We start from the raw sequence: 27,334 nt of genomic DNA, 5'->3' as shown, positions 1-27,334 counted from the left end.
GACTTCACTCTGATTCTCCATCAAACAGCCCTTACTGAGATTCCTTTTTCTTCTTATTCAACCTTGAAAGCCTGATTCAAACCATTGTCCTCTTAAAAATGAATGCTGAGATGTGTCTGCTACTTACAGTATGGGAAACAGTAATCTAAGGCCTGGTTAATTATTGATTTCTAAGGGTTGGTAGCTTATGTGAAGTCTTTGGGGGTGTTTTCAGCATTTGATGGTTTTTGCACCTACATTCAATTTTTATTTTATTTTATTTTATTTTATTTTATTTTATTTTATTTTATATTGAAGATCAGCTACAGTTTCTTTACATACAGTAGCTGAGAAAGTATATATGCCATTATATTGTTTGCTGGATTATGCTAGCTGAAGATTCTGAAAATCAACAAGACCTAAACACATGACTTATAATATCCATCACATTAAAAAAAAAAAAGTAATAAATAAATATGCACAAGTAAATTTTGCACAAAGCTCATCTGTTAACTGCTAACACAGATTATAGTTACTATAAAGTTGCTTTTTAAGTATCTCAAAAAGCTGCTCAATGTTGTAGATCGATGTGTAGTGTACAAAATCACTGTTATCATGGAAAATTGGTCATTTGAGGAATCAAAAATAACAGCAGTTAACATGCTATACAGCAGCAGCACAGAATTACAGCACACACTTTTTGTGCCAACTACCCATGCCGACTGTCCCCACTGCTAGTTCAGACTGGTGCAGTCTTTGCACAACTGAGATTTTGGAGTAAAATCTGGTGAAATGAATATTGAGATATAAATGGGTCCTCGGTTTCAGTTTGTTTATTCAAATGAAAAACACAGTATGCCTACAACTATGGAAAGAGGAAGTCTACATTCATCTTACTGTGTGGGGGTCAAAGCTAGTCCATTATTTGCTTAAAAAACACAGTTCGTCTCCTTCTTATGTGAAACTACCAAGATAACACATAAGACACGTCCATTTCCCTTATAAATGAACAAGAGAGACAGCACGGGTTTTGTTGCTAAATAAACAAATTATCTCTTCTGAAATAAATAAAACACATAAACAAATTGAATCGACGGCAGTCTGCGCCTAGTGTCGCGCGACTACGCTCACGTACTCGACTCGAACCGAACCGTGAGCGCGCCGCGGCGGTGACAGTCGCCATTTTATTTTGAAAATCAAACTGATCTGGAGGCTCAGCTATAGACTGTAGCAACCCTTCCATTTCGTCAAGTTTGTTGTGGGAGACAAGGAGGGATGAGGATCTGAATTACTTTCTTGGGTGCACGGTGAGATTTACAATATATTTAGCATACAGCCGTTGATAGATTTACGTATAACACGCAGACAGCCACAATAATACGGAGGGTGGCCGTTGGCGACCAGCGCCGGGGAGGTCTATTTGCTGAAAAGCAGCTGTCACATTGGTCACATTAACAAAGTAAAAAATTCTCAATCTAGCTAAGTTTTTTTCGTGCGGCGTGTATTGTTTTCTACAAATTGATTCGTTAAATTTACCCTGGCGGCCATAGTAACATAATCTCAGTATGTAGGATTTACGCGTTGTCCCAGGATAGTCAGCATTTGTACTACAGTGTTAGCAATTCCAAAGACTAGTCGAAGCCCGAAGAAATAAGCTAACGTTAACAAGGTTAACGTTGGCTATCACGATCGCGCAAAATCCACTTACAATGTTCACTTCCTTCGAGTTCATCACTAAATTTGTTTTTCGAAGCGTTACCTACTGGATAGCAAAGGGGAGCGTAAAAGTGCAAATTTATGTGGTTTTACCGTTTCACACTCAGCAGCTTGAAACGGGCTCGTGTTGCTAACGCTAGCTCTCGTACGTGCTAATTTAATAGCATTAGCTTGTAGCCTTCATCGAGTTGGTAAGGTTTCGCATAGGTTAATGTTATAAATTATTTGCCGTTAAATTATGTTGGTGGGTTACGATACAAATATGAAACTCTGTTATATGGTACAGAAAGCAATAGGCTGAAATATATCCAACGGGTAACGTTAATGCTTGTTTCCTTATTCGGTCAACATGTTGTTGGCTAACGTTTACCGAAACTCCCCAGAAAAACTTTATCAGCGTCATGATGATTTTTTATCAATCTACGTCAACTTGGATTCATCATATAAACGTCTAGTAAGCCAATGATTTAAAGTAACGCTCAGCACTGTGTATTTCTTGCGTGTGTTCAAATGCTAATATTTGCTAACATCATTTAGCCTGTTCTTTGTTTCTTTGGCGGATTTCCAACGTTTTTTACGCGTAGTGTCACTTAAAATTCACGCCAACCTGCTTAAAGTACGACATACTTTGTTATGTGGTGTCGTTGAACGACTAAACGTGCTTTGAGTCTGTATGCCAAATATTGGGGTGCTATTGAGGCCTAGTACAATCCACTGGCACGGTACGTTTATGTAATCATAAAATATCTCCGTGCAGATACTAAACAACACTGCACAGCTGGAACTCACGTTAATCATTGTTTCAACATTTATTAGAAGATACGTGACCAGGCAGTCGACGCTTAAATACATTTCATAGCCCTTTTTGGTCTGTAATCAAAGTAGGCCTCAAAGCCTGTCACAGTATTTTGTATTGCCAGTTGATAATAAATATTGTCCTACACTAAAGTACTCCAAAGTTTAGTGCAGTGTAAAGTGAATACCTCCTTGCAAAGTCAAAGAGTAAAACAACAAAATTTTATTTTATGTTCTAAATATATATTTTAATATGCTTTGTTGTTTCATTACAGATGCTGAACTTGATTTTAAACTGAAGGATTCTACCTTAGGAGCACTGGGGGACACTGATTGGACCGCTCATTTGGAAGCCAACATTTTTCACACCTTTTGGGGGGGGGGAGCAGAAGTAACCTATCACTGAAGTGACTAAAGGGGAATAATGGTGATTTTGCGCCGTGCTCGGCCGCCTGCTTCCGCCCCAACCAGCAATGAATCTTGACTCGCTCTCGCTGGCTTTGTCTCAAATCAGCTATCTGGTGGACAATTTAACAAAGAAAAACTACAGAGCCAGCCAGCAAGAAATACAGCATGTAAGTGGTAACAGTGGCATCATATAATGTTTTTTGTTCATTCGCATTACACCAAAGCAAAAGCACAATTTTCTCTCAGTTCCAAGTACGTTCGGCATAACGAACCATGAAAAATTGTGATAGTCTCCACCACAGTGACACAAGTTTGATTCTCACCTGTGTCCTCTCTGAAGTTCAGGCCTGCAGTGCATATGTGAAATCCTTTTAAATAAACTGTGTATTGCAAACACTCACTATCTGTCTAGCAGGACACCAGCTATCCATCGGCACCTGCTGCTATGTGTGCTTGTTATTTCAGTTGGTAACATTTATCCATGTTAAGTAGTGTTAAAAACACCCTGGCCATGAAGAATCCAAAATGAGGTTATCGTAACACTACATGAACAGGGACTGCAAGTATTATTCAGTTAATTATTTTAATCGTGAAAATATTCAAAATAGCTCTTTCAATTTTCCAATAGTTATTTGGGACAACCAACAATGAAAAACCTCAAAATTAAGAATCTAAAAAAACACAAACAACATCTAACTGTATTTTTATCAATTTCTCCTGACTAAAACCAGATTTTCGTCCCCCTAAAGTGAGATGTTTTTGAAAAGCCTCCAGTATGTAAATCTGATAACACAGGTTGTGTACATGGCAACCACAGATTTTGCGTATCATGAACTTGGCCAGCCCAGTGAAGGTCAGGCTTAGTGTGGCAATAAAGTTTAATTCAGTTGCCTTACTTTCAAAAAGTAATTATTTGATCAACTGGGTTGGTTTCTCTCATACCTCACTACTTGTCTGTTACGTGATGGTAAAGATGTTACCAATTTAATGTTCATACATTGAAATGTATCATTTGGGACACATTGAAATGTGTCTTCAGAAATTGTTCTGGAAATGTTTGTCCTTAAAAGTATTTTGTTCTCCCTCACTGATAATTTTGATACTTACTGATATTTTTTTTTGTTATCCTAGATTGTAAATCGTCACGGTCCTGAGGCAGACAGGCATCTACTACGCTGTCTCTTCTCCCATGTGGATTTCAGTGGCGATGGTAAAAGCAGTGGCAAAGACTTTCACCAGGTAATTTTTGATTAGAAACACATTTATATGTTTGATTACTTTCATGGATCATTATTAGTACTGGTACTACTACTGGTGGCCAATCCATGTGTGAAAATTATGACTCATGCTCCTTGAAACACTTTTACAATTTGATGAACCAGGCATTGTCATCTTGGAATATCCCTGTGTCATCAGGGGAAAAAAAGTGATGAAATAAACTGGTCATTGAGTATATTCTGGTAGTCAGCTGACCTCATTCTTTGGATATAATGAACCTAGACCTGACCAACTGCAGCGACCTCAGATCATAGTACTGTAGTGTAGTGATCATAGTACTGTACTGGCTTGTACAGTAAGACACTAGGCATGATGGGGGCATCACTTCATCTGCCTCTCTTCTTACCCTGATGCCCTGTCACTCTGGAACAAGGTAAATCTAGACTCATCAGACCACATGATATGCTTCCATTGCTCCAGGGTCCAATCTTTATGTTCCCTAGCAAATTGAAGTCTTTTTTTTTTTTCTGGTTAGGCTCACTATTAGTGTTTTCTTAAGGCTACAGAGCTGTTCAGTCTCAATCCTTTGAGCTCCCTTCGTATGGTACACGTGGAATTGATCTTACTTTCTCTGTTAAACACAACCCTGAGTTCTGTTGTTTTGTTTTTTTTTCTTATTTGATTTCAACAGCCATTTAAGTGATCATTGATAGCGATCAACCAGGATTTTTTGTCTGACCACGTTTCTTCCCCAAACACGATGGTTCCCTGCTATCCTTTACGTTTTTAATATTGTGTTGAACAGTTCTTAACCCAGTTTTAGTAGTTTCTGCGTCAATCTCTGTTTTCTCTGCTTGATAGGTCGATGCGTTGTTTAAGAAATGAAAATCTACTAATTGCATCATTTGAGGTTAAATAACTTGTTGCCAGCTGAAAGATAATCATGAAGTAATTATCGAATAGGAGGCTTGTACCTATTCGCTAAGTTATATCTAGGTGGCAACTGTTTTTTTGGCCAGGCAGTCTGCATTTACTTGCATTACAGGTTTTCCCCCTTGCTTTCAAGGATGTGCACACAGCCAGATATCAAACATATAATTTCATGGTTTACTTTTTAGGAGTGCAATTAGAGGAGTTGCTTCGCCCACACAACACATTTTACCGCTTGCAAAAACAAAATGTTAGAAGGCAGACATCTTCAGTCCACATTTTGAAGAAATTCAAATTTATATCAGGAAATGGGCAAAGCCTGCAGTACCTAGCGGAGTTGTACAAAGCTGAAAGTACGTCTGAACCCTCTTTTAAATAATAGCAGTATTGTCAAGCTGTTGCTGGATTTCTCACTTTAAATTAGATAAATATGTCCTGAATATCTGAGAAAAAACATAGTAGTGTATTTTTGTGTGTGTGTATTTAGGGACATTGTATTTTAGCATTTTAACTCCACATCTGTATGGTTGTCTCAAGGCAATTTTATGGAAAAGTTGCACTAAGTTTGTGTGTTCAACAAACATGCAGCTAAATTGTGCTTTTTGTGCATAGTTTTATAGCAATCGCAAAATTCAGTCAAAACTGAAACCACAATGCTGTAGAGAAGTACAATTGCCTTTATGGGTTTACTTTTTCAGTTACACAGACATTGTGATGCATTGAAGATGTTTGTCTTGCAAAGAGTCACTTTGTGGTTCCTGTCACTAGTCTGTTTATTGACTAGTTCTTTAAAATTATAGCTTTATCCAGGAGAGAAAGGGTAGCCTAACATACAGTATATACTAAGAGAAAGTGAGCTTAGAAATCAGATGTGTAGAGCCATATTTTGAGCCAACAGATTTCGATTTGAAATATCCTTCATTGGTTTCACTTTCTGTTTCATATTGAATCTTGACTTGTTTTCTAATCTTTAACTTCACCTGCTTCTCTTCTGTTTTCTTTGTCTTCTCGGTATGTTTCGCTATTCAACTTGCACAAGACACAGTTTCTGATTCAGGAGTGTGTGTCGCTGATATCGAAGCCAAACTTTATCTCTACTCTGTGTTACGCCGTTGACAATCCCCTGCACTACCAGAAGGTAAGGAGCTCATGATAGCATTTCAGGGATACCAAGTAAAACGTGATTGAATGCAGTTTTTGTTTATAAATACATAGATAAAAAAAATGACTCATTCCTTAATTTAAGTGCAGTGGCTTTGTTGGTATTTCATCTTAAAATGTTTGACATTAATTGTCTTTCAGAGTTTGAAGCCATCAGCCCACCTATTCACTCAACTGAGTAAAGTTCTGAAGCTCAACAAGGTCCAAGAGGTAAGCTCTGCCTTAGGCTACATTAAAGACTGAAGGAAACATTGTAAATGTAGTACAAATATTGACCTAACACACAAGTCACGACTGACCATGTGTGTTTCTTTCCCAGGTGATATTTGGCCTTGCTTTGCTCAACTCAAGCAACGCAGACCTTTGTGGTTTTGGTAAGTAGAGTCTAGTGGAGCCTAACATTATCAAAATTGTGGCAAAAATGATCTGAAAGACTGCTTTTTAAATTACAGTACACAAGCTGATGTACTGAAACATACTAAACATTATCCAGATCATTTAGCCGTAGTTGAAATTAGGGCTGCACGATTCTGGAAAAAATGGGCATCCTCCACTGACGGAGTCACGTGTTGTAAAGACCATAGCTTTACCATAGGTTGAGAGAGGAGTCAGTGGCAGTGCTGCCTTTAGGGGCGCTTGAAAAAATCCGGGAAGAAATGGGAACATGTGTTTTGCAAGAGTGATGAAGAATCCTTGTGTTTCGAAGTGAGATCGCGTGTATGTGTGAATTGAGATCGCAATTTCTTTTATCATGAAGCCCTAGTTGAAATTGATTTTGTAAGTGATGTTTATTGATGACCACTTTATTAAGAGTAATGCAGAGGATGTCAAAATGTTGTTTTATACATGTCCTCATGATACAGACTTAATTGTTGAAAAGTTTGTCTGTGTTGACTTAACTTGTCGTTTTTAACTCTTTCTCAGCTGCGCAGTTCATCAAGCAGAAACTTCCAGACCTCCTGCGGTCATACGTTGACGCAGATCTCGGAGGAAACCAGGAAGGTGGCTTCCAAGACATTGCCATAGAGGTATTACACCGACTGCTCTCCCATCTATTGTTTGGCCAGAAGGGAGCCAGTGGGGTAGGGCAAGAACAGATTGACGCCTTCCTCAAGACACTTTGCCGAGGTATGAAGAATTATTAAAAATGTCCATAACATAAATATGATAATTGAGCAAACACGATTTTGTCACACCTCAAGGAAATTATGCAAGTTCTAAGTTTTTTCCGATGACATTGCTTGCACATTGGCTTTCAGATTTCCCCCAGGAGCGCTGCCCTGTGGTGCTCGCACCACTGCTGTACCCTGAAAAACGGGACATTCTCGTGGACAGGATCCTGCCAGACTCGGGGGAGTTAACTAAGACCATAATGGAGACTACTCTCGCAGAATTAATGCAAGAAGTTGGCTATGGCTTCTGTGCAAGGTGAGTCTGTCTCAAGTCACTCAAATTCAGTTTTTATTACGCACTTGTGCTGACGTTGCCCTGTCATATGACCTCACCTTCACCTTGTCCTAGCCCTAATAGTATTTCTGAATCATTTGATGATTGGTATCGGAAGAGTTTTATATAAGAGGTCATGATCATCGCTGATCTTTTTGTCCTTCTTCTCTTTCCAGTCTGGACGAGTGCAGAAACGTAATCGTGCAGTATGGGGCTACAGCCAGCCAGGTGGCCAAAGTCCTGGGCATGATGGCTCGTACCCACTCTGGTTTATCTGATCCCATGCAAATACAGGTGAGGGGGCTTAATTTGGTGGAATAGCCAGACAAAGGGCATCTTTTTATACGTCCGAGCTTTAATTTTTGTCTGCCTTTGTGTTTTCTGCTGTAGTCCATCTCTGCTCCAGGGACTGGTATGTGGAGTGATGGTAAGGATAAAAACGATGGGTCGCAGGCACACACGTGGAATGTTGAAGTCCTCATCGACCTCTTCAAAGAAGTGGTGAGTGAACTGTCGGTTTAAGGATCACTCAGAATTTGACGTCATTTCACCCACGCCACTTTTTTTTTTTGAATGTCTTTAATACTTAATACTAATACTTTGTGAACGCCCTAATACACCCAGATTATTAAAAAGTACTCTGTGCTCTCATATCCAGCATTTTATAGTATTTGTTTTGGATTATGTTTTTAGCTGTGCATCTGCAGTCCCCATAAACCTGACACTGAATGTTGGGGAAAAAAATCGTTTTTTGTGCTAGGTCAAGGTACTGGCCAAAGTTTCATTGCTTGTTCTCCCCCCCACCCACTGTAGAATCCCAACCTGAACTTCAAAGAGGTTACATACGAACTTGACCACCCAGGATTTATAATCCGGGACAGTAAAGGTCTGCACATCGTGGTGTATGGTATCCTGAGGGGGCTGGGCATGGAGGTCTTCCCTGTCGATCTCATCTATAGGCCTTGGAAACACGCCGAAGGACAGGTAACACACTGATATCTACTCATCTAAGTTTCAAGCATAGCGACATAACTTTTATGTAAGTGTAACTTTTAATATGAAAATAATTTCTGTGTGAACACAGTGCAGTGTGCGTGATTTAGGTTTTTGTTTGGTGCTTTGTGTTTCCCTTCTAAAAACATTGAACTGATTTTTCCCTTCCAGCTGTCATTTATCCAACACTCCCTGATGAACCCAGAGGTGTTCTGCTTTGCCGACTACCCATGTCACACTGTGGCCATTGACATCCTCAAGGCTCCACCAGAGGATGACAACCGGGAGATTGCCACATGGTATACAATTCGAGCTCTCTGAATTATTTCTTACAATGTTTAAATTATGACATATTCAGACTTTGTTTGAAAACTGTCAACTGCTATTGCACACCTGTCATTCACATGTAGTTATGTTTGGCTTTGCATAGATTTTATGTGATGATATTGTTACACGTACATAAACTAAGAGCAAAATTTGGCAAATGGAAATGAAATAGTGTAAATATTTTCACTGATGCTCTGATATGTTTGACTGAGTGCCTCTCACCATGCCGCAGGAAAAGCCTGGACCTGGTGGAGAGTCTGCTGAGGCTGTCTGAGGTGGGCCAGTATGAGCAGGTGAAGCAACTCTTTAGCTTCCCGATCAAGCACTGCCCAGACATGTTGGTCCTGGCATTACTGCAGATCTCCACGTCCTGGCACACGCTGCGCCATGAGCTCATCTCTACCCTAATGCCCATTTTTCTGGGCAACCACCCCAACTCTGCCATCATCCTGCACTATGCCTGGCATGGACAGGTTGGTCTTGTTTGTTTACTTTTAAGTCAGTAGGTTGTGCTTTTTTTCAGTTTTGCTGTTTGTCTTGGTTACATATTAAAAACAAAAAATCAAATGTTCTTTTTTTGTTTTATATTTTTTCTCTCCTTAGGGACAGTCTCCTTCCATTCGCCAGCTAATTATGCATTCTATGGCTGAGTGGTACATGAGAGGGGAGCAGTACGACCAGGCCAAGCTATCTCGCATCCTGGATGTGGCCCAGGATTTAAAGGTTTGTTGAACTCAATATTGTAGTTAATGAAATGATGAAGGCCGCTTTAATTTAACCTTCAGCCCAAATTGGAATTATTGAGTCATAATGTTGAAAGAAGAAAGTTTTTTTTTTCTTTTTGGTTTATTTTGTTATTTACAAATTACTGTTTGTTAGTCATATGAGAAAATTTAGGCTAGAACATATCGGGACAGACGGGGAATTTACAGCAATGTACGGTAATCAAACAGTTTTTTTTAGTGAGTAGTGATAATTGGCAACAAAGGAATTTTATTTAAAGTGTTTAAACTTAAATGTAAGTTTTTATGAAACCAATGTGTGATTATTTTTTTCCTCTAGTCTCTATCGATGCTGCTGAATGGTACTCCATTTGCCTTTGTTATTGATCTTGCTGCACTTGCCTCTCGCCGTGAATACCTCAAACTTGATAAATGGCTGACTGACAAAATCAGAGAACATGGGGTAAGCCTTGAAATTGATCCTGGTGCTATTATAGATGAATTTTAAGGCATTGTGTGTTGAAAATATTGCCCTACAAGCACTGTGTTTGACAGTCGTTTTTGCTTTGTCTCCCCGTGTCAGGAACCTTTCATCCAGGCATGTGTGACATTCCTGAAGAGGCGCTGCCCATCCATCATGGGGGGCCTGGCCCCTGACAAGGACCAGCCCAAAAGTGCCCAGCTGCCCCCAGAGACTTTGGCCACCATGTTGGCTTGCTTGCAGTCCTGTGCTGGGTGAGAATCTGTCAAGCTTGATTTCTGCTACTGAAGCCTTAATTTGCCCGTTACTTTTCAGTTGTTTGAACAAAAACTTGTCGGTCTTGTTCTGTGTTGACACAGACATTCAGAAGTCAGCCAGTTTTGGAAATGTGTGGTTTAAAATTATACTATGATGAACACCTGCCAGTCATACATTTCATTTTTATTTTTATATTTTCTTCTCTCAGGAGTGTGTCCCAGGAGTTGTCGGAGACTATCTTGACCATGGTTGCAAACTGCAGCAATGTAATGAACAAAGCCCGGCAGCCACCACCAGGGGTAATGCCAAAGGGACGTGCCCCAAGCACCAGCAGCCTGGATGCCATCTCACCTGTGCAGGTACAGTCACGTGAAAGTCACATCATTCCTCTGCAGAACCAACCTGTATGTCTCAGTGTATCTATTAATTATAAATGTAACACATTGTTATTTTTGTCCGGTCGTGATTTATACTTCTAATTCATATGTATTGCTCCTCATGTTTGTAGAATTGACACCTGACCTGTCCAATTCTCTTCTTTGGTTTAGGTCGATCCTCTCACTGGCATGGGTTCTCTAAACCTGGGTGGTACAGCACCCTCACATACTCCGAGCATGCAGGGCTTCCCAACCTCACTGAGTTCAGCTTTCAGTAATCCCCAGTCCCCAGCAAAGGCCTTTCCGCCACTCTCTAACCCTAATCCCAGCACACCATTTGGGGGCATTGGCAGCCTCGCCTCACAGCTCCCTGGTATGGACTCTGGTACTATGCTATTTTTATTTTCTTCAAATACAAACATATTCACGCTATATCAGCAAGTCATTTACATTTACAAATATTACTGATGGTGCAGTATAAGTCTAGTAATCATTTTGTGGCTTAAATTTCACAGAACACATTTAAGATCACATATTCACATTAAGCAGAACCAAGTACCGGAGAACAAAGGGTACTAGTTGAAAAGTGAAATTTGATGTTTAATAAAATGATTGAAATTATTTTTCTTTTTGTTCCAGGTCCCTTGGGCTCTGGCATTGGTTCTGGCATAGGCTCTAGTTTGGGGATGCCATCAGTAAACACTGACCCTTTTGGCACCAGGAAGATGAGCACCCCAGGCCTGAACCCGCCTACCTTTCAGCAGAGTAAGATGAAGGCCTGTAAGTGGTGGTGGTAGTGGTGTGACTGAGAGCCCCGCCCTGCGTTGCTCAGCACTGTATTTCCTCTACAGTGACAACAAATTTCATTTCGATTTGTAGACTGATTTCGAATACAAACTTTCCGAGTCCTTACCTTGACCATTAAAATATGCATTCAAATTTAAGATTTTAATCATTACGTGACTTAACCATCTTTTGTTATTTCACGTCAAACAATTTCAAGCTTTGTTAATCTTAGAGGAAATACAGATCAGTCTTCCATTCCTTGTCTGCTTATGCTGACAGCCCCACTTTAATATGATTTTCCTACCTCGAAGCATCAGACAGAGCTGTACCCTGACTCAATCATTTAGAATGTTTCTACAATAACCCACCTACATTGTAAGATTTATTTTGCGTCCGTATCCCAGCACCCAGGTTGATTTTTGTTAAGACCTCTGAAAAAAAAAAAGCATGAAAACTACAAATCATTTGTTCTTCACCCTCATTTCACAAATGAACCATGGCTCCATTTTCATTCATTTTTAAATCACATTATAGCCGAATACACCACAGAACTATCTTTAAAAAAATAACTGGTCTGTTAACCTAATACACACAGAAGCTGGGGATTTCAGACTTTGGAAACTCATTCTGACTGACAGACTTTAGGCGCCATTTAGGACAAGCTGTTTTGTTTGGAGGAAAAAAATGAGATTTTCTTAGTGTGGGTGTAAACCTGAAACAAAGAGACAGATATTTAACCGTCTTAATGTGGATGTATTCTGTAAGACCTCTTTTTGATGCTTTGTGTATTGCATGATTTTCACTATTGTTTGAATTACTTGGCCTATGCTCCACCACTGTTGGATTGCAGCAGTCAGATAAAACATAATAATGGCTTTCTACTCTTCTCCCAGCTGACCTTTCTCAGGTGTGGCCCGAGGCAAACCAGCACTTTAGCAAGGAGATAGATGACGAGGCAAACAGTTACTTCCAGCGCATCTACAACCACCCACCTCACCCAACTATGTCTGTCGATGAAGTAAGGACTTGATTTTCTTTGTTTTCTGTCACATCGTGTATTTAGCAGCATTGTTGGAGCTGTTGTTCACACAACATTATTACCCCCTCATTTAGGTACTGGAGATGTTGCAAAGGTTCAAGGATTCCACCATCAAGCGAGAACGAGAGGTGTTCAATTGTATGCTGCGGAACTTGTTTGAAGAATACAGATTCTTCCCCCAATACCCAGACAAGGAGCTGCACATCACTGCTTGCCTTTTTGGTGGCATTATCGAGAAGGGTCTTGTCACCTACATGGCCCTGGGTTTGGCCCTCCGATATGTTCTTGAAGCCTTAAGAAAACCATTTGGATCCAAAATGTATTACTTTGGAATTGCTGCCCTAGATAGGTTCAAAAACAGGTACTGAACTGTTTACTTAAAAAATAGGAATTAATATAGTAGTCCTTTATTTTTAAGTCAAGCTGACATGTATTTTATATTTCTAGACTTAAGGACTATCCTCAATATTGTCAACATCTGGCTTCAATCGCTCACTTCTTGCAATTCCCCCATCATTTACAAGAGGTAATCAGGTTTCCTTAATTTATCACCTTTCTTCAAAATTCTGAAAGTCTTTCTTCATCCCATCTCTTGGCACAGAGGGGGGATCTTGAATTCAGATAACTTAAATCTCTCGCTCTGCACATTTGAATATCCTGTGCGTGCAGTATATCGAGTATGGCCAACAGTCACGGGACCCTCCGGTGAAGATGCAGGGTTCCATCACCACACCTGGAAGTTTGGCGCTGGCACAAGTTCAAGCCCAGACCCAGTCGCAGCAGCCAGCCGGCCTCAAGGCCCCACAGCCGGGCCAGCCGAGCACCCTTGTCACCACCACCACCACGGCAACCACGGCAACCAAGACGAGCACCATCGCAAGACCGACACCCAGCAGCTTCAAGAAGGATGTGCCTGTGAGTTTCTCTTCATTGATGACTGTACATTCTTTAGTGTTGACAGTTATATACATTGTGTAATTGTCCTTGTTCTTGCCTCAGCCCTCCATAAACACTACCAACATCGACACCCTGCTAGTGGCCACCGACCAAACGGAAAGGATTGTAGAGCCACCTGAAAATGTCCAGGAGAAGATTGCTTTTATCTTTAACAACCTTTCTCAGTCCAACATGACGCAGAAGGTAAGCGGAAACCGAAAAAACATTACTGTATCTGCAGAGTCTCGATATCAGAATATAGTTTTTAAAATTACATTTTCTTTTATCAGGTCGAGGAATTGAAAGAGACGGTGAAAGAAGAGTTTATGCCTTGGGTATCTCAGTACCTGGTGATGAAGCGTGTCAGCATTGAACCCAACTTCCACAGTCTCTACTCCAACTTTCTGGACACACTCAAGAACCCAGAGTTTGTCAAGATGGTTCTCAATGAAACATACCGAAATATCAAGGTAACATTTTGGAAGAGAAGTTGGCAACTTCAGAGCATGAAGATTTTGCTTTTTCTTGTTTGGTGCCTGCTGTAAATTTGATATCCTTGAGTGTTTTGCTGCCCAAAAACTATTTGTTGGGGGGCATCACACATGAGTCGTCTTATTGAACAATAGCATGTCTTGATCATATTCTCATACTGTATAGAGTAGATGATGTATTCCTACGTAACGCTGTTGGAATAAGTACAATAATAAAGTTCCCCTCGGATATCTTTTTGTTTCAGGTACTTTTGACCTCAGACAAGGCAGCTGCCAATTTCTCAGATCGCTCCCTGCTGAAGAACCTGGGCCACTGGTTGGGCATGATTACACTGGCCAAAAACAAGCCTATCCTCTACACAGTAAGATCCGGATACTATGTTGTTCATTCTGTCGTGACATTATGTGACGGTTCTTGTGATTTAGAGTTGATCATTATGTTTCTTCTTTTGTCAGGATCTAGAAGTCAAGTCTCTGCTGCTGGAAGCCTACGTGAAAGGCCAGCAGGAGCTGCTTTATGTGGTTCCTTTTGTGGCCAAGGTTTTGGAATCTAGTCTACGTAGTATGGTAAGCAACAGAGATTTAGATCGCTTAACTCTACCCTTTACTGCCCCGTTTTAAAATGTTCTAGCATGCCCATTACGCTTCAGACAAATATATCTTACTTTCCTCTAAACACAGTGGGGAAAATGGCCAAAATATGTCACATGAAAATTAGATGTTATTCAGGTTATTCATTGTTTTGTTTTTGATGCTGTAGGTTTTCAGGCCCCAGAATCCCTGGACTATGGCCATCATGAATGTGCTCGCTGAGTTGCATCAGGAACATGACCTCAAGGTAAGAGAGTTCTCTTCTTTGTATTTAATGAAAAACTCATTGAAAAAGCTCTTGGACAAGTGTATGAAGTATATGGATATATTTTTAAAAAGAGGCCATATTGAATTCCTTTTAGAATTTTGGTTTGATGACAGATTATTACATTGTTTTTGTTACTTATTTTCTTACAGTGATGTAGTTGACTTTCAGTATAACTCACCTGTGTCTAATATCTGCAAACCAAAATGCACCTGAATTCGCATGTTGTCAAATAAGATAAAAATATGTTTACCAGTAACTACTAGATGATTCAGTTCGGAAAATCTTGAAAAAGGCAAACAAAAAATAGCTAACATTCTGCTCTCGTTTCCTCCAGTTGAATTTGAAGTTTGAGATTGAAGTTCTTTGTAAGAACTTGTCTCTGGACATCAACGACCTGAAGCCAGGAAATCTGCTGAAAGACAAAGAAAAGCTGAAGACTCTAGAGGAACAGCTGTCTGCGCCAAAGAAAGAGACAAAGCCTCCAGAAGAGATGCTGCCAGTTTCTACAACAGGTGATTGCTCCATATAAACCTTGTATAGTATTCCTATTATAAATATTGGAATAACTGTTTCCCTCTCTGCCTTGTCCTAAGTGATGGAGATATGTTTTGAGTTATTTTGATGACGGTTCATTCACACACTATTTAATCAGTATATCAGTGTCAGTACAACATGACCTAGAAAGAAATCCTAAAAATGATTTGTGGTTATGACGGTATTCATGTTAGTTTTGTCAAATTTGTTTGTGTGTTTTTATTTGTACATTCATATTTTGTTCATATCTTCTGGATAATCTGCCTTTTCATCTGATTTTAATCAAATTAGCGTTTTGTGACCAACAGGTGACTTTGTTCCATTTGCAGCTCCTCCCTCAACTCCAGCTGCCACCACCACCACTTGCACAACCACTGGGCCCCCAACTCCACAGTTCAGTTACCATGACATCAATGTGTACGCCTTGGCAGGCCTGGTTCCACACATCAACATAAATGTCAACGTAAGTATGAGGACCAGTTCACCGTGGCCCTTGTGTGGGGACGGCTGTATGCATGTGAACAATTCACACTGTAGGTAGGAGTATACATAGATGAAGGGATCCCACGCATGTAATATGGTGTTGACTTCCTGACCACAAGAAGAAGTGGACAAACATTTGACATAACTAAGTCCAAAGATACAGATCTCAGTACAGGTGTTCTTAGTTTACCTTTCTAGTGTGCATGTTGTTGTTACACTTGCTCAGATTCTCAAGGGCCTTGATGAGTTTGGCAAAAGAGCCAGTTTAGGCCCTGTCCACCACTGGCATGTATTTTAATTCAATCCTTCTCTTAATTTACATACACTATCACCTTCTTCTGAAACGTTTTTCTTCGTTTTCTTATGTTTCCCCTCAGATCCCTCTGCTACAGACTCATCCTCAGCTGAAACAGTGTGTGCGGCAATCAGTGGAGCGAGCAGTCCAGGAGCTTGTGCACCCGGTGGTAGATCGCTCTATCAAAATTGCAATGACAACCTGTGAGCAGATCATCAGGAAGGACTTCGCCCTGGATTCGGAGGAATCCCGCATGCGCGTGGCTGCCCACCATATGATGAGGAACTTGACTGCTGGCATGGCCATGATCACCTGCCGCGAGCCCCTGCTCATGAGCATTGCCACCAACCTTAAGAACAGCTTTGCTGCAGCACTTAGGGTAAGCTGAAGCAATAAGGGCTAATACTTTTGTATACAAGAAAGGAGAGAATATCATAGTAAACCAAAACGTGGCTCCGTTCTTCTCCTACACACATAAATGTATCTGATAGTTGTGTCACTGCTTTTCTAACTTGTTACTTTTACTCCAGGCACCAACTCCCCAACAGAGGGAAATGATGGAAGAAGCCGCAGCCAGGATTGCTCAAGATAACTGTGAATTGGCTTGCTGCTTCATTCAGAAAACTGCCGTGGAGAAGGCTGGCCCTGAAATGGATAAGAGACTAGCCACGGTGAGAGTTATAAGAAGCCTGGCTCAAAGGCTGTGTCTATAAATGTATTTAAGATGCATCAACTATGGCGAGTGTCGCCACAGCACGAAATCACTTTTGCAGAGTGCAGTAAATGGATTGCTCGGCAGATGTACTCACAGTTAAGCGTTTCTACTGTTTACAAGTACCACTCACATTTGTGTCTCTGTTCTTGAAGGAGTTTGAGCTGAGGAAGCATGCACGCCAAGAGGGACGTCGCTATTGTGATCCAGTTGTGCTGACTTACCAGGCTGAACGTATGCCTGAGCAGATCAGGCTTAAGGTATGATTTGGCCCAGACATAAGAAGAAAGTTATAATAGTTATAATCCAAAGAGTGTTGGTTGCGGTTGAAAACAAGTCGTGATGAAATCTTGCCTTAGTTACTGCATCAGTGTATTAATGTATTTGTGTATTGATGCAGGTGGGAGGAGTGGACCCTAAGCAGCTGGCTGTATATGAGGAGTTTGCCAGGAATGTTCCAGGTTTCTTGCCAAGCAATGATCTCTCCCAGCCCACTGGCTTCTTGGCTCAGCCCATGAAGGTAATTTTATTTCTTGTGATTACCAAAACAAAACCTAAATGTAAATGCATAGTGATTAATAATAATAATTTATTATTATTATTATTTGTGATCCATTTTATGTGTTTGTGATCCATGTCAACAGATCCACAAGATCCATGTAACTCACTTGCTTTCATTCATTTCCCGTATCTCAGCAACAGGCATGGGCCACAGATGACGTGGCTCAGATCTATGATAAGTGCATGGCAGACTTGGAGCAGCATCTTCATGCTATCCCTCCAGCCCTCGCTATGAATCCCCTGACCCAGGCCCTGCGTAGCCTCCTGGAAGCTGTGGCTTTGGCTAGAAACTCGAGGGATGGCATTGCTGCACTCGGCCTCCTGCAGAAGGTAGACTTGTTAACTTTCACTGCTAAATGTCACATTTTATTTCTTTGTTGTTGTTGACCCCCATCACAGTGTGTGCAGGACTTTTAGAATCAATGCGTCTCTTTCTTTCCAGGCTGTGGAGGGTCTTCTGGATGCTACCAGTGGAGCTGATGCTGACTTGCTGCTTCGGTACAGGGAGTGCCACCTGCTGGTGCTTAAAGCCCTTCAGGATGGACGTGCCTATGGACCACAGTGGTGCAATAAGCAGATTACCAGGTGCGTACGTTTGCATTGAATACTTAAAATGCTGTCTTCAGTCGCTTTCATGAAGAACATTATACCTCTGCAGCATTTCTGACTTGACTCTTAATACTTTTAACATCACAGAGTTTCTTGAGGCAAAAAGCAATTAATTCTCTTGGTCATGTCAAATTTAGTGTGTCTGACTTGCTTGTTGTGTTCGTGTTGACAGGTGTCTGATCGAATGCCGTGATGAATATAAATACAACGTGGAGGCAGTGGAGCTTCTGATCAGGAACAATCTCGTGAATATGCAGCAGTATGACCTGCACCTGGCACAGGTACCGAGTGTTACTGGTTCATTTTCACTCTTATATTTTAGTTTATGACGTTAGGTTCAAGGCATCCACTTTCAATATGACAAACAATTGTGTTCATAGTCATTTTGTTACAACTTTTGTCTGATCTTGCAAAATTTCAGTTTCCGTTCATTAACTTGATTTTGGTTTTCCTTCAGTCCATGGAAAATGGATTGCACTACATGGCAGTTGCATTTGCCATGCAGCTGGTGAAGCTGCTGCTGGTAGATGAACGCAGTGTGAGCCATGTCACAGAAGCTGACCTCTTCCACACAATTGAGACTTTAATGAGAACCTGTGCACACTCCAGAGCCAACGCACCTGAGGGGTAAAGAAGCACTACAATTTTGAAACAGTTTAATTTTACTAAAATCCTTGGGTTGTTCTACCAGTAGTTTATTTATTTATTTTTGTAAAAGTTGCTACCCTTAGCTTTGATTTGAAAACTGACTGTGCAATGTTCCTCCTCATCCACAGGCTTCCCCAGCTGATGGATGTTGTACGCTCCAACTATGAAGCCATGATTGACCGGGCCCACGGTGGACCTAACTTCATGATGCACTCTGGGATTTCCCAGGCTTCAGAATATGATGATCCTCCAGGCCTGAGGGAGAAGGCAGAGTACCTCCTGAGGGAATGGGTCAACTTGTATCACTCAGCTGCTGCTGGCAGGGATAGCACAAAGGCTTTCTCTGCCTTTGTTGGCCAGGTAAACACTTTTAAATCACTTATCAGCCAGGTTTAACTGAACAAAACTATGCGCAATTGTTGCTCACATCGTTTCTTTGTTCTTTTTCCAGATGCACCAGCAGGGCATCCTGAAGACGGATGACCTGATCACTCGGTTCTTCCGGCTATGCACAGAAATGTGTGTGGAGATAAGCTATCGGGCACAGGCTGAACAACAGCACAACCCAGCAGCCAGTGCGGCCATCATCAGAGCCAAGTGCTACCACAACCTGGATGCCTTTGTCAGGCTCATAGCACTGCTGGTCAAACACTCTGGAGAGGCCACCAACACAGTGACAAAGATCAACCTCCTCAACAAGGTAGATAAAGAGTGTGTCGATCGTGATAAGAGACATAAAGTTGGTGCCACTGTGTGGCAAAACAGGAGGTAATTTGTTTAAATGCGATTGTGTTCTTGTAGGTGCTGGGTATCGTAGTTGGAGTGTTAATCCAGGACCATGATGTCCGTCAGACTGAATTCCAACAGCTGCCATACCACCGCATTTTCATCATGCTGCTGTTGGAGCTCAATGCTCCCGAACACGTCCTCGAGACCATTAACTTCCAGACACTCACTGCCTTCTGGTATGGCATCATTTAGTCTCACGTCGGCTTAGTTGCACAATGGAGGAGGCTCGTCTTTGTGCCTCAAAGCGAGGATGGGTTTTAAATACTTTTGTCTGTGTGATTTATCTGCAGCAATACCTTTCACATTCTGAGACCCACCAAGGCGCCTGGCTTTGTGTACGCTTGGCTGGAGCTCATCTCCCATCGCATCTTCATTGCCAGGATGCTCGCACACACACCACAGCAGAAGGTATTCAGCAACTATAAAACAATGAAATTCACTCTTGCTCATAGACAGATGTTGGAGTTGTTTATTGTGTTTGTTTATCGTCATCCAGGGTTGGCCCATGTATGCACAGCTGCTGATTGATCTCTTCAAGTACTTGGCCCCGTTCCTGAGGAATGTAGAGCTCAACAAACCTATGCAAATTCTCTACAAGGTGATTATGCACTAATATTTCTCTTATATGATTAAATTCAAACTTATTAACGTCAATAATTCATTGTGAATCTTTATTTTAATCAAACCGTGTGGGTATCATAACTTAATGAAGAGTTAATATTGGTGAGAAGGGGTTTATTTTACAAAATGAAAATCTAAGTTGGAAAAAAATGAACTAACCTTGCTTTTCTGTTGCTTTTTTCTGTACTGGCTGTTAAGGGCACACTGCGAGTGCTGCTGGTCCTGCTGCACGACTTCCCAGAGTTCCTGTGTGATTACCATTATGGCTTCTGTGATGTTATCCCACCCAACTGCATCCAGCTCCGCAACCTCATCCTCAGTGCCTTTCCACGCAACATGAGGCTCCCCGACCCTTTCACGCCCAATCTGAAGGTAGACACGCTCAGAGCGTTGTTCGTTGTCGCTCTGCCTACACTGGTGTAGTGCCAGTTGCTTCCTATTGAAGACGTTGCAATAAGTCTGACCTTTGCCGCAGGTGGACATGCTGAGTGAGATCAACATTGCTCCCCGGATCCTCACCAACTTCACAGGCGTCATGCCTTCGCAGTTCAAGAAGGATCTGGATTCATATCTGAAGACACGCTCACCTGTCACTTTCCTGTCTGAGCTGCGCAGTAACCTGCAGGTACAACCAGTGCCCTTCTGTTATTGTGTAGTATAATAAAGACACAACAACTTATTTTTTGTTAATTTGATCTCTTTTCCTTCTCCAGGTGTCTAATGAACCAGGAAACCGCTACAACATCCAGTTGATCAATGCTCTGGTGTTGTATGTAGGCACACAGGCAATTGCTCACATCCACAACAAGGGCAGCACCCCCTCTATGAGCACCATCACACACTCTGCACACATGGACATTTTCCAGAACCTGGCTGTGGACCTGGACACTGAGGGTAAGACAGGAGCATTAACACCACTAGCTCCTATCAAAAACAATGAGGAAAGGTTTCTACTGAGTAAAAACCTCCCAGGACATCTAGACAGTTTAACGTCTCATGTATTGTCCTTGACTACTTTGTAGATGTGCACGTGTTAATTTAACAATAACTACTGAAAAACCTGTAGAAACCTTCATGTTGCATCTTTATAGCGTTGCCCTGAATACCATTCAAACATTCAACATCTGCTCTAACCCTCTAATCGAGTATATGTCTTCATGTCTTTCCAGGGCGTTACCTGTTCTTGAATGCAATTGCCAATCAGCTCCGCTACCCCAACAGCCACACTCACTACTTCAGCTGCACCATGCTGTATCTGTTTGCTGAGGCCAACACCGAGGCCATCCAGGAGCAGATCACCAGGTGAGGCGGTTTCATCCGAGCTCGCTGCGACTTTTACGAGGTGAAGTTGATACAAGTGCCGTCAGTTAAAGCTTCCTCCTTCTCCTTCCAGGGTTCTGCTGGAGAGGCTGATAGTGAACAGGCCTCACCCGTGGGGTCTCCTCATCACCTTCATCGAGCTGATCAAGAACCCTGCCTTCAAGTTCTGGAGCCACGACTTTGTGCACTGTGCCCCTGAGATTGAAAAGTAGGTTCCCCGTTAATGCTTGTTTGTCTCATTAAAGCGATGCTTGCGTTTTTCTGCTTCAGGGAGAATTCCAGGACAATGATGACGCGTCGTTTTGTATTCTAGTAGTTCTGTTAAACAGATGTTGACACCTTTCCCTCCTGTCTGTCCTCAGGCTGTTCCAGTCAGTAGCTCAGTGCTGCATGGGGCAGAAACAGGCCCAGCAGGTGATGGAGGGCACCGGTGCCAGCTAGCCTGTGCACCAGCCAGCTCGTAGCTCTCGGGAAAGATGCCGTGGCCTTGACTCACCCCCCCCCCACCACCACACACACACCTCTCCCTCTTGTTGGCACTGGATAAACTGGCAAGCAGTCATTTTGAAATGCAGATGAAAGGACTACTGCTCATGGATCTAAAGAGTTAGATTTTTGTTTACCCCTTTGGGGCTGAATTGAGATGGAGGTTGAATTGTGACATGCTGTTTAATATACTTTTTTGACTCTTTGATGTAAATATTGGGGGAAAAAAAGGGAGAACAGGGAAGTAGACACGTGGAGAGCGGTGCACATGTCGATAAAAATGTATCCTGACGTGTAAAGACATCTAAACATATTTTCACTCACTACCAAAGTTTGCTTCCCTCCCACACAAATCTTTTGTTTTCTTTTTTCTTTTTTTTTTTTGTTGCTTTCAGAGGCTGAATGATAGAAAAAAAGCTGCCTGCTACTTTCATTTGAGTTCTTTTTATCCCCAAGTGGGACAGAAAGATGTAGTTAAGTCTCCCAGGTGGGGTGGGAGGGGTTCTGCTCCTGGTGTCAGAGACCGTTTTCTGATGGGTTGCCCATTTGAAAGTGGCTCTGGAAGTCTCTCCCTGGCACTTGTAAAATTGTGCAAAATGATGGCAACATTGTTATCTTGACAATTTGTATAAAGACCCAAATTTAAGAACAATAGAAGGACCAATACAGCCCATTTTGTAACATTTTGAATGTTTTGTAAATGTATTGGTCCATGTGTTGTATTTTGTAGTCCTTTCTAGTTTGCCTTTAGTTCTTGCTACTTAACTGCAGTATGCATACATACAGGAAATAAAGCATTCAAACTGCAGCCGCATCTGTGTTCTTTCAGCATTACAAGGCATGATGGCGACGGTGGCAACTAACCAGGTCTGAGTTTTAGATTTACACGTTGGCTGACAATAAAATGCACATTCTTCAATCATTCTCAGTTAGTGTACATGGCCTAATGATCTGTTAGGACCCCCTAGAAAAGAATAAAGGGTTCTGATTTGATTTAATTTAATTTAATTTAATTCAGTTCAGTGTCACCATCATCTGCACTGGTTATCTGGTGACACTACTTTACACTCTTACAAATTTACCTCCAAATATTTGACTGGATTAACAGCAGTTTGCATATTAACAAAAAAAAACATTTAGTCAAGTGTCACATGTTTACTACCTTTATTTTTATTACCAAAAATAAAAGATCCAGGAAGTGATTGGGACAAGAGATGGATTCTTAAAACTCTAAAATGTGTCACATAAAATTACGTCACAGTAAAATTCCAACGGTTTCTCAAAGTCACTTTACAGCCACTGTGGTGGTGATATGGTCATTTCACTTGCGCGAAGATTATTAGGCACACATCATTCAGTAAATTGTAAATAACTGTCAGATACCGAAAGTTAAGTGTATTCAGGGGGAAAAATGGGCAATACCACTTAATTTGCAGTACAGAAAGACCTTTTTAATAAAGTTTTGCCATGAATGTACACTTTGACTATTTCTAGTTGTAGACTACGCCAGAGGCCACATACAGCCCATGTGGATATCTGTAAAAATATATCTGACTGCTTTTCAAATCTGTTGATTCAGTCAATCGCACAACAGCTCTTCCCCATTTTTTAAATTATTTTTGCAATTTAGACACTATGAAAGCCTATGATTCAAACTAATGCTGCTAATCTCCATGCTCACTTTTTGCCACTCATTGGCTGTAACCATGGAGACTTCTGCTTGCTGTGATGTCACATTCATACCCCTCTATATAACCTCTAAGTAACAACCACTATAGATTATTTTCCAATTAGTTTTAGTGCAAAGAAGAACAAGGAAATTAGGAGATGGTTAAATTTACTAGACCATCCTAAAACAGTCGACAAATTAGAGATGTTGCCATTATTTTGATTTAAAAAAAAATAGTCTACTATGCAATTGACACACTTTGCGAATTCATGCTGGGGGCCGTGTGTTTGACACCTGTTTGACTACGCTACGATTCATTTTACACACTTGTTAAACCCCGCGTGCACTTTGAACACAAACACATTTTCAACAAAAAAACATTTTATTGACCGTTTGGGTGAAAGACGTTGCACACTGGCGTTATAAAATTCCCTGAGCTGAACTCACGACTTGGTGAGCTCCATCACTCTGTGCAGGATGGTCTTCTGTCCGTATCGTACCTGCAGCGCGTTCTGCTGCCTGCGGCTCAGTCCTGCAAGAGCTGCCTTGTCTTCTATCAACGCGCCGTCGCCCTCCAAAACCTTCTCCTCCACCTTCCCCTGCTCCTCCTCCTCCTCTGCGTAAGACCTGAGCGTCAGACGGGCGGCTTCGTGAATCAGTATTTTCCAGGGAGCCTTTAACTCAGGAAGACCCTCGTTGGAGAAAGCCAGGGATATCTTCTCTTCGTCCTCCTCCTCGTCGTCCTCCCATCCTTCGTTGTCTTTAAATTCCGAGAATTCCTCTTTTGACATGCACAGAAACTGAAGGCACAAAACGAAGAGTTACGCTCGTGTAACGCTCTCTGACAAGGTGCTGGCGCTGATCGCGTGCTGCTCTCACCTTCAGCGCGGTGTGCAGCTCCGTGTCCGTGAGGCAGCCTTGTTTGCTGAAGACGAAAGCTGTTCTCTCCTGCATTATCTCACGCAGCATCTCCCACTGCTCCTCCATCAGCTGCCGGTCCAGATCAGACCGAGTACCTGGGAGGAGAAGAGATGGATGGTCACTGACTTAGACTCTCGACCTGATGAGTGTGTAGTGACACAGTCGTCGAACAGAATCTACCACCTTGCGTGGCGGCTTTGTAGAGGTTGTTGATGTGGATGTCGGCTGTGTCGTTGCTGTTGCTCGGATACGGCTCCGTGAAGCCGTACATGTGGAGCAGCTGCCAGTTAGCCATCTGCCCGTAGGTGTTAAAAACCTCCTCGCCTTTACGGATGGGACGCACGCAAACCATCTTCAGACATTCCTACAAGACAACAAATGTCAAGAGTCCCAGCGTGAGAAATGAGTGGATTTTGCCGACGTGTTAATGAGTATTCTGCCATTTATTTGGCCAAATCTGAGGGGAAATGCCTCATGTAACAGCCTCAATCAGAGCAGACTGAGTAGGAAGGAATCAGATTGATTGATTGCTATGGAGGGGGTGGGGGGTGTCTGGTCTGGTCCAGGTGGGTGTTACATGTCTAAGTATCATACACATGAATGCCAGGTCCAAAAGTTTCCCAACAGAACACTGCACTGTCACAAGATTGGTGATCAAAAAATCAAACAAAGTGTTTCCCCACCGGTGTGAACTCCAGATTAGCGTTGTGATTGGACACGTGGTTTAGCATGTCGGCCATGGGAACCATCATCGGCGGGTTTGGTGTCTTCTCCTCTTCCTCCTCATCTTCGTCCTCCTCTTCCTGTGGCTCCTGGAAACTGCAGAGTGGAGGATAAACATGATGAGGCATGGTTGAAGGAAACGACATGCTCTGGTGTGCGTTAGTGTTAGTCACCCCTAACCTGTAGGCCATGACAAAGGCTACCAGCTTCATGTAGAGCTCCAGTGTGTGCGTGTTTGAGTTCCAGAGGTCTGGATGTTTGACCATGAAAGGCAGGGCCACATCTGTGTATTCCTTCTGGATGTTAGACAAGTCTGTGTCCACCGCCTCTGGGATCCCCGTTCCCTTCAGCAGTCTGTCTCTCTCCTCTTTCAACCTGGACAAACAGATCTCAAATTAGTGTAAAGAACGTTCGAGATTCACGTAGGAGACCTCCACGGCGGTCTTACCAGAACATGGGATGATCCAGAGTCTTAAAGTCGGTCCACAGGGAGAGGTAGGGTTTCCAGTGGGACTGTGAGGATGTGTACTCATACAGCAGAGCCAGGAGCAGGGGGACCCAGCCTGAAGAGCTCTCCAGAGAGGACTTCTCTGTGCAGGAAAAACAAAAACAAAACAAAAAAACATTACAGACACGTGATGCATGCAGCTTTCATCGTTTCAAAGGCCTCTTCGCATTTCTGTCACCTTTTTCCAGCAACGCAGAAACTTTAGTGGTCCCCTGGTGGAGAAGAGCTGATCTGGGGATGGTGAACAGAACCTCGCCCTCTTCTATGTCGTCCTTAGCCAGCATCCCGTACTCTGCCACCGTCCCGTCTTTACTCACACACACCTGAGGACAGAGAGAGACGCCTACCCTGAAATGTCTGGCCAAATAAATAACTAGAAGGGGGAAATAACGAATAAACAAAATAAAAGCAGGACTAATTTATGCAACAGAGGGCTTATATAATAATAAGATAATAAGAAGAAGACAGATTCCTTCAACAGACACCCACATACCTTAGTGCTGAGTACCAGACCGACCCTGTTGCACCACTGTAGGAAGTTCTGCAGGGGGCTCAGCTCTGAGGTATCATCTACCTGTTAGCGACACGCACGGACAAATACATCAGTATTACACAGTACATGAGAATGTAATCACAACAGTATGATCAGACACATGTTTCTCCTCCATCTAACAAGGAACCACATGTTTACAGATGCAAGAGTAAAGGGAGAAAACAGACGCTTTGTTTGACAACGTGTTTTTTCCCCCAGTAATCTTAAAATGCTTATTATTTCAATGGAGTCTGGCGGCTCATGCAATAGATTTAATATTACACATTCTGCTATAGAGAGGATGTGATCTACTAATGACAGCTAAAGTCATTCCGGGATAGCTTAAACAAACCCGCGCAAACACGTAATACATAACAAACAGATGCTTAAGCATAATCTTTAAGTTTTAGGTCAATTAAATTATAACCTTTAATCGCTTTGCCTCCGTTGCCATCTTGTGAGTGAAAATTCAAGCACTGAACTTTGCTGGCGCTAATGCTAGTTTACTAGCTACACGCGGCTAACTTGCGCATGCGCAATGTGTAAAGAGCAATTGGGTGAAGTTTGTCCCACGCGGTGATTCGTAGGCAGCTAATCAAACACAACGTGTTCATTTATATTTTACACCATCAGACTCGACTCATGTTTATTCGTATTGTTTGCGAAGTAGACTCTTACTTGAATAACGTATATGATAGGTAAGAAACTATTAATATTTTATTAGACTTGGACTTTAATGATGCACAAGGTTAGTTGTTAGAAAAGGTGGATAGAGTAAGGTATAAAATAACTACAGAGTTCAGTAATTGTACATTTGCAAGTTAAAACAAAAGACTAGTGCATATAAACTATGAGAAAAAATTGGCAGAGCCATCAAAACTGAGTATAAATATGAGGATTGTAGTGGTAGGTGATTTGCATTTTTTTTTAATCAGTTAAAAATGCCATCATTTAAAATTTAATTTAATATATATTTTAATAATATTAATATTTTTAATTTA

At 41.8% G+C, this 27,334-nt stretch overlaps 2 protein-coding genes across 18 annotated transcripts; one reads left to right on the top strand and one right to left on the bottom strand.

Moving 5' to 3' along the window:
* The first annotated feature begins 1,144 nt into the window (after nt 1-1,144).
* Nucleotides 1,145-22,788, top strand: cnot1 (CCR4-NOT transcription complex, subunit 1). Of its 17 annotated transcripts, none has more exons than XM_047595494.1 (49): nt 1,145-1,286; nt 2,766-3,065; nt 4,030-4,137; nt 6,092-6,184; nt 6,349-6,417; nt 6,527-6,581; nt 7,132-7,335; nt 7,467-7,635; nt 7,830-7,947; nt 8,044-8,154; nt 8,467-8,637; nt 8,818-8,945; nt 9,206-9,446; nt 9,577-9,696; nt 10,036-10,158; nt 10,279-10,430; nt 10,643-10,793; nt 10,983-11,184; nt 11,451-11,576; nt 12,491-12,615; nt 12,711-12,997; nt 13,084-13,162; nt 13,306-13,551; nt 13,636-13,776; nt 13,863-14,042; nt 14,309-14,425; nt 14,520-14,630; nt 14,824-14,901; nt 15,257-15,434; nt 15,786-15,919; nt 16,317-16,613; nt 16,765-16,905; nt 17,102-17,206; nt 17,347-17,466; nt 17,643-17,837; nt 17,950-18,092; nt 18,289-18,397; nt 18,574-18,743; nt 18,893-19,124; nt 19,216-19,464; nt 19,566-19,729; nt 19,844-19,961; nt 20,050-20,151; nt 20,373-20,546; nt 20,650-20,799; nt 20,888-21,068; nt 21,344-21,476; nt 21,568-21,702; nt 21,857-22,788. In XM_047595494.1, exons 2-49 carry the CDS (start codon nt 2,964-2,966, stop codon nt 21,933-21,935), a joined length of 7,116 nt encoding a protein of 2,371 aa, XP_047451450.1. In that variant the 5' UTR covers nt 1,145-1,286; nt 2,766-2,963; the 3' UTR covers nt 21,936-22,788. The 17 variants fall into 17 exon arrangements, with proteins under 17 accessions (XP_047451450.1, XP_047451437.1, XP_047451449.1 ...); XM_047595481.1 differs by having other exon boundaries at nt 10,983-11,196; nt 11,451-11,591; nt 13,297-13,551; nt 15,765-15,919; nt 20,364-20,546; XM_047595493.1 differs by having other exon boundaries at nt 6,086-6,184.
* Nucleotides 22,789-23,127: 339 nt separating this feature from the next.
* setd6 (SET domain containing 6, protein lysine methyltransferase) lies at nt 23,128-26,880 on the bottom strand. The gene is made up of 9 exons (XM_047595498.1): nt 26,761-26,880; nt 26,295-26,375; nt 25,980-26,124; nt 25,742-25,883; nt 25,474-25,668; nt 25,254-25,389; nt 24,754-24,934; nt 24,529-24,665; nt 23,128-24,449 (listed from the first exon to the last, which is right to left on the bottom strand). Exons 1-9 carry the CDS (start codon nt 26,785-26,787, stop codon nt 24,093-24,095), a joined length of 1,401 nt encoding a protein of 466 aa, XP_047451454.1. The 5' UTR covers nt 26,788-26,880; the 3' UTR covers nt 23,128-24,092.
* Nucleotides 26,881-27,334: the final 454 nt, after the last annotated feature.

The sequence above is a fragment of the Mugil cephalus genome, chromosome 10, assembly GCF_022458985.1.
Source record: "Mugil cephalus isolate CIBA_MC_2020 chromosome 10, CIBA_Mcephalus_1.1, whole genome shotgun sequence".
NCBI lineage: Eukaryota > Metazoa > Chordata > Actinopteri > Mugiliformes > Mugilidae > Mugil > Mugil cephalus.
Note: the sequence above shows the minus strand (reverse complement) of the source record. Positions and strands in the feature narration are given on the sequence as shown.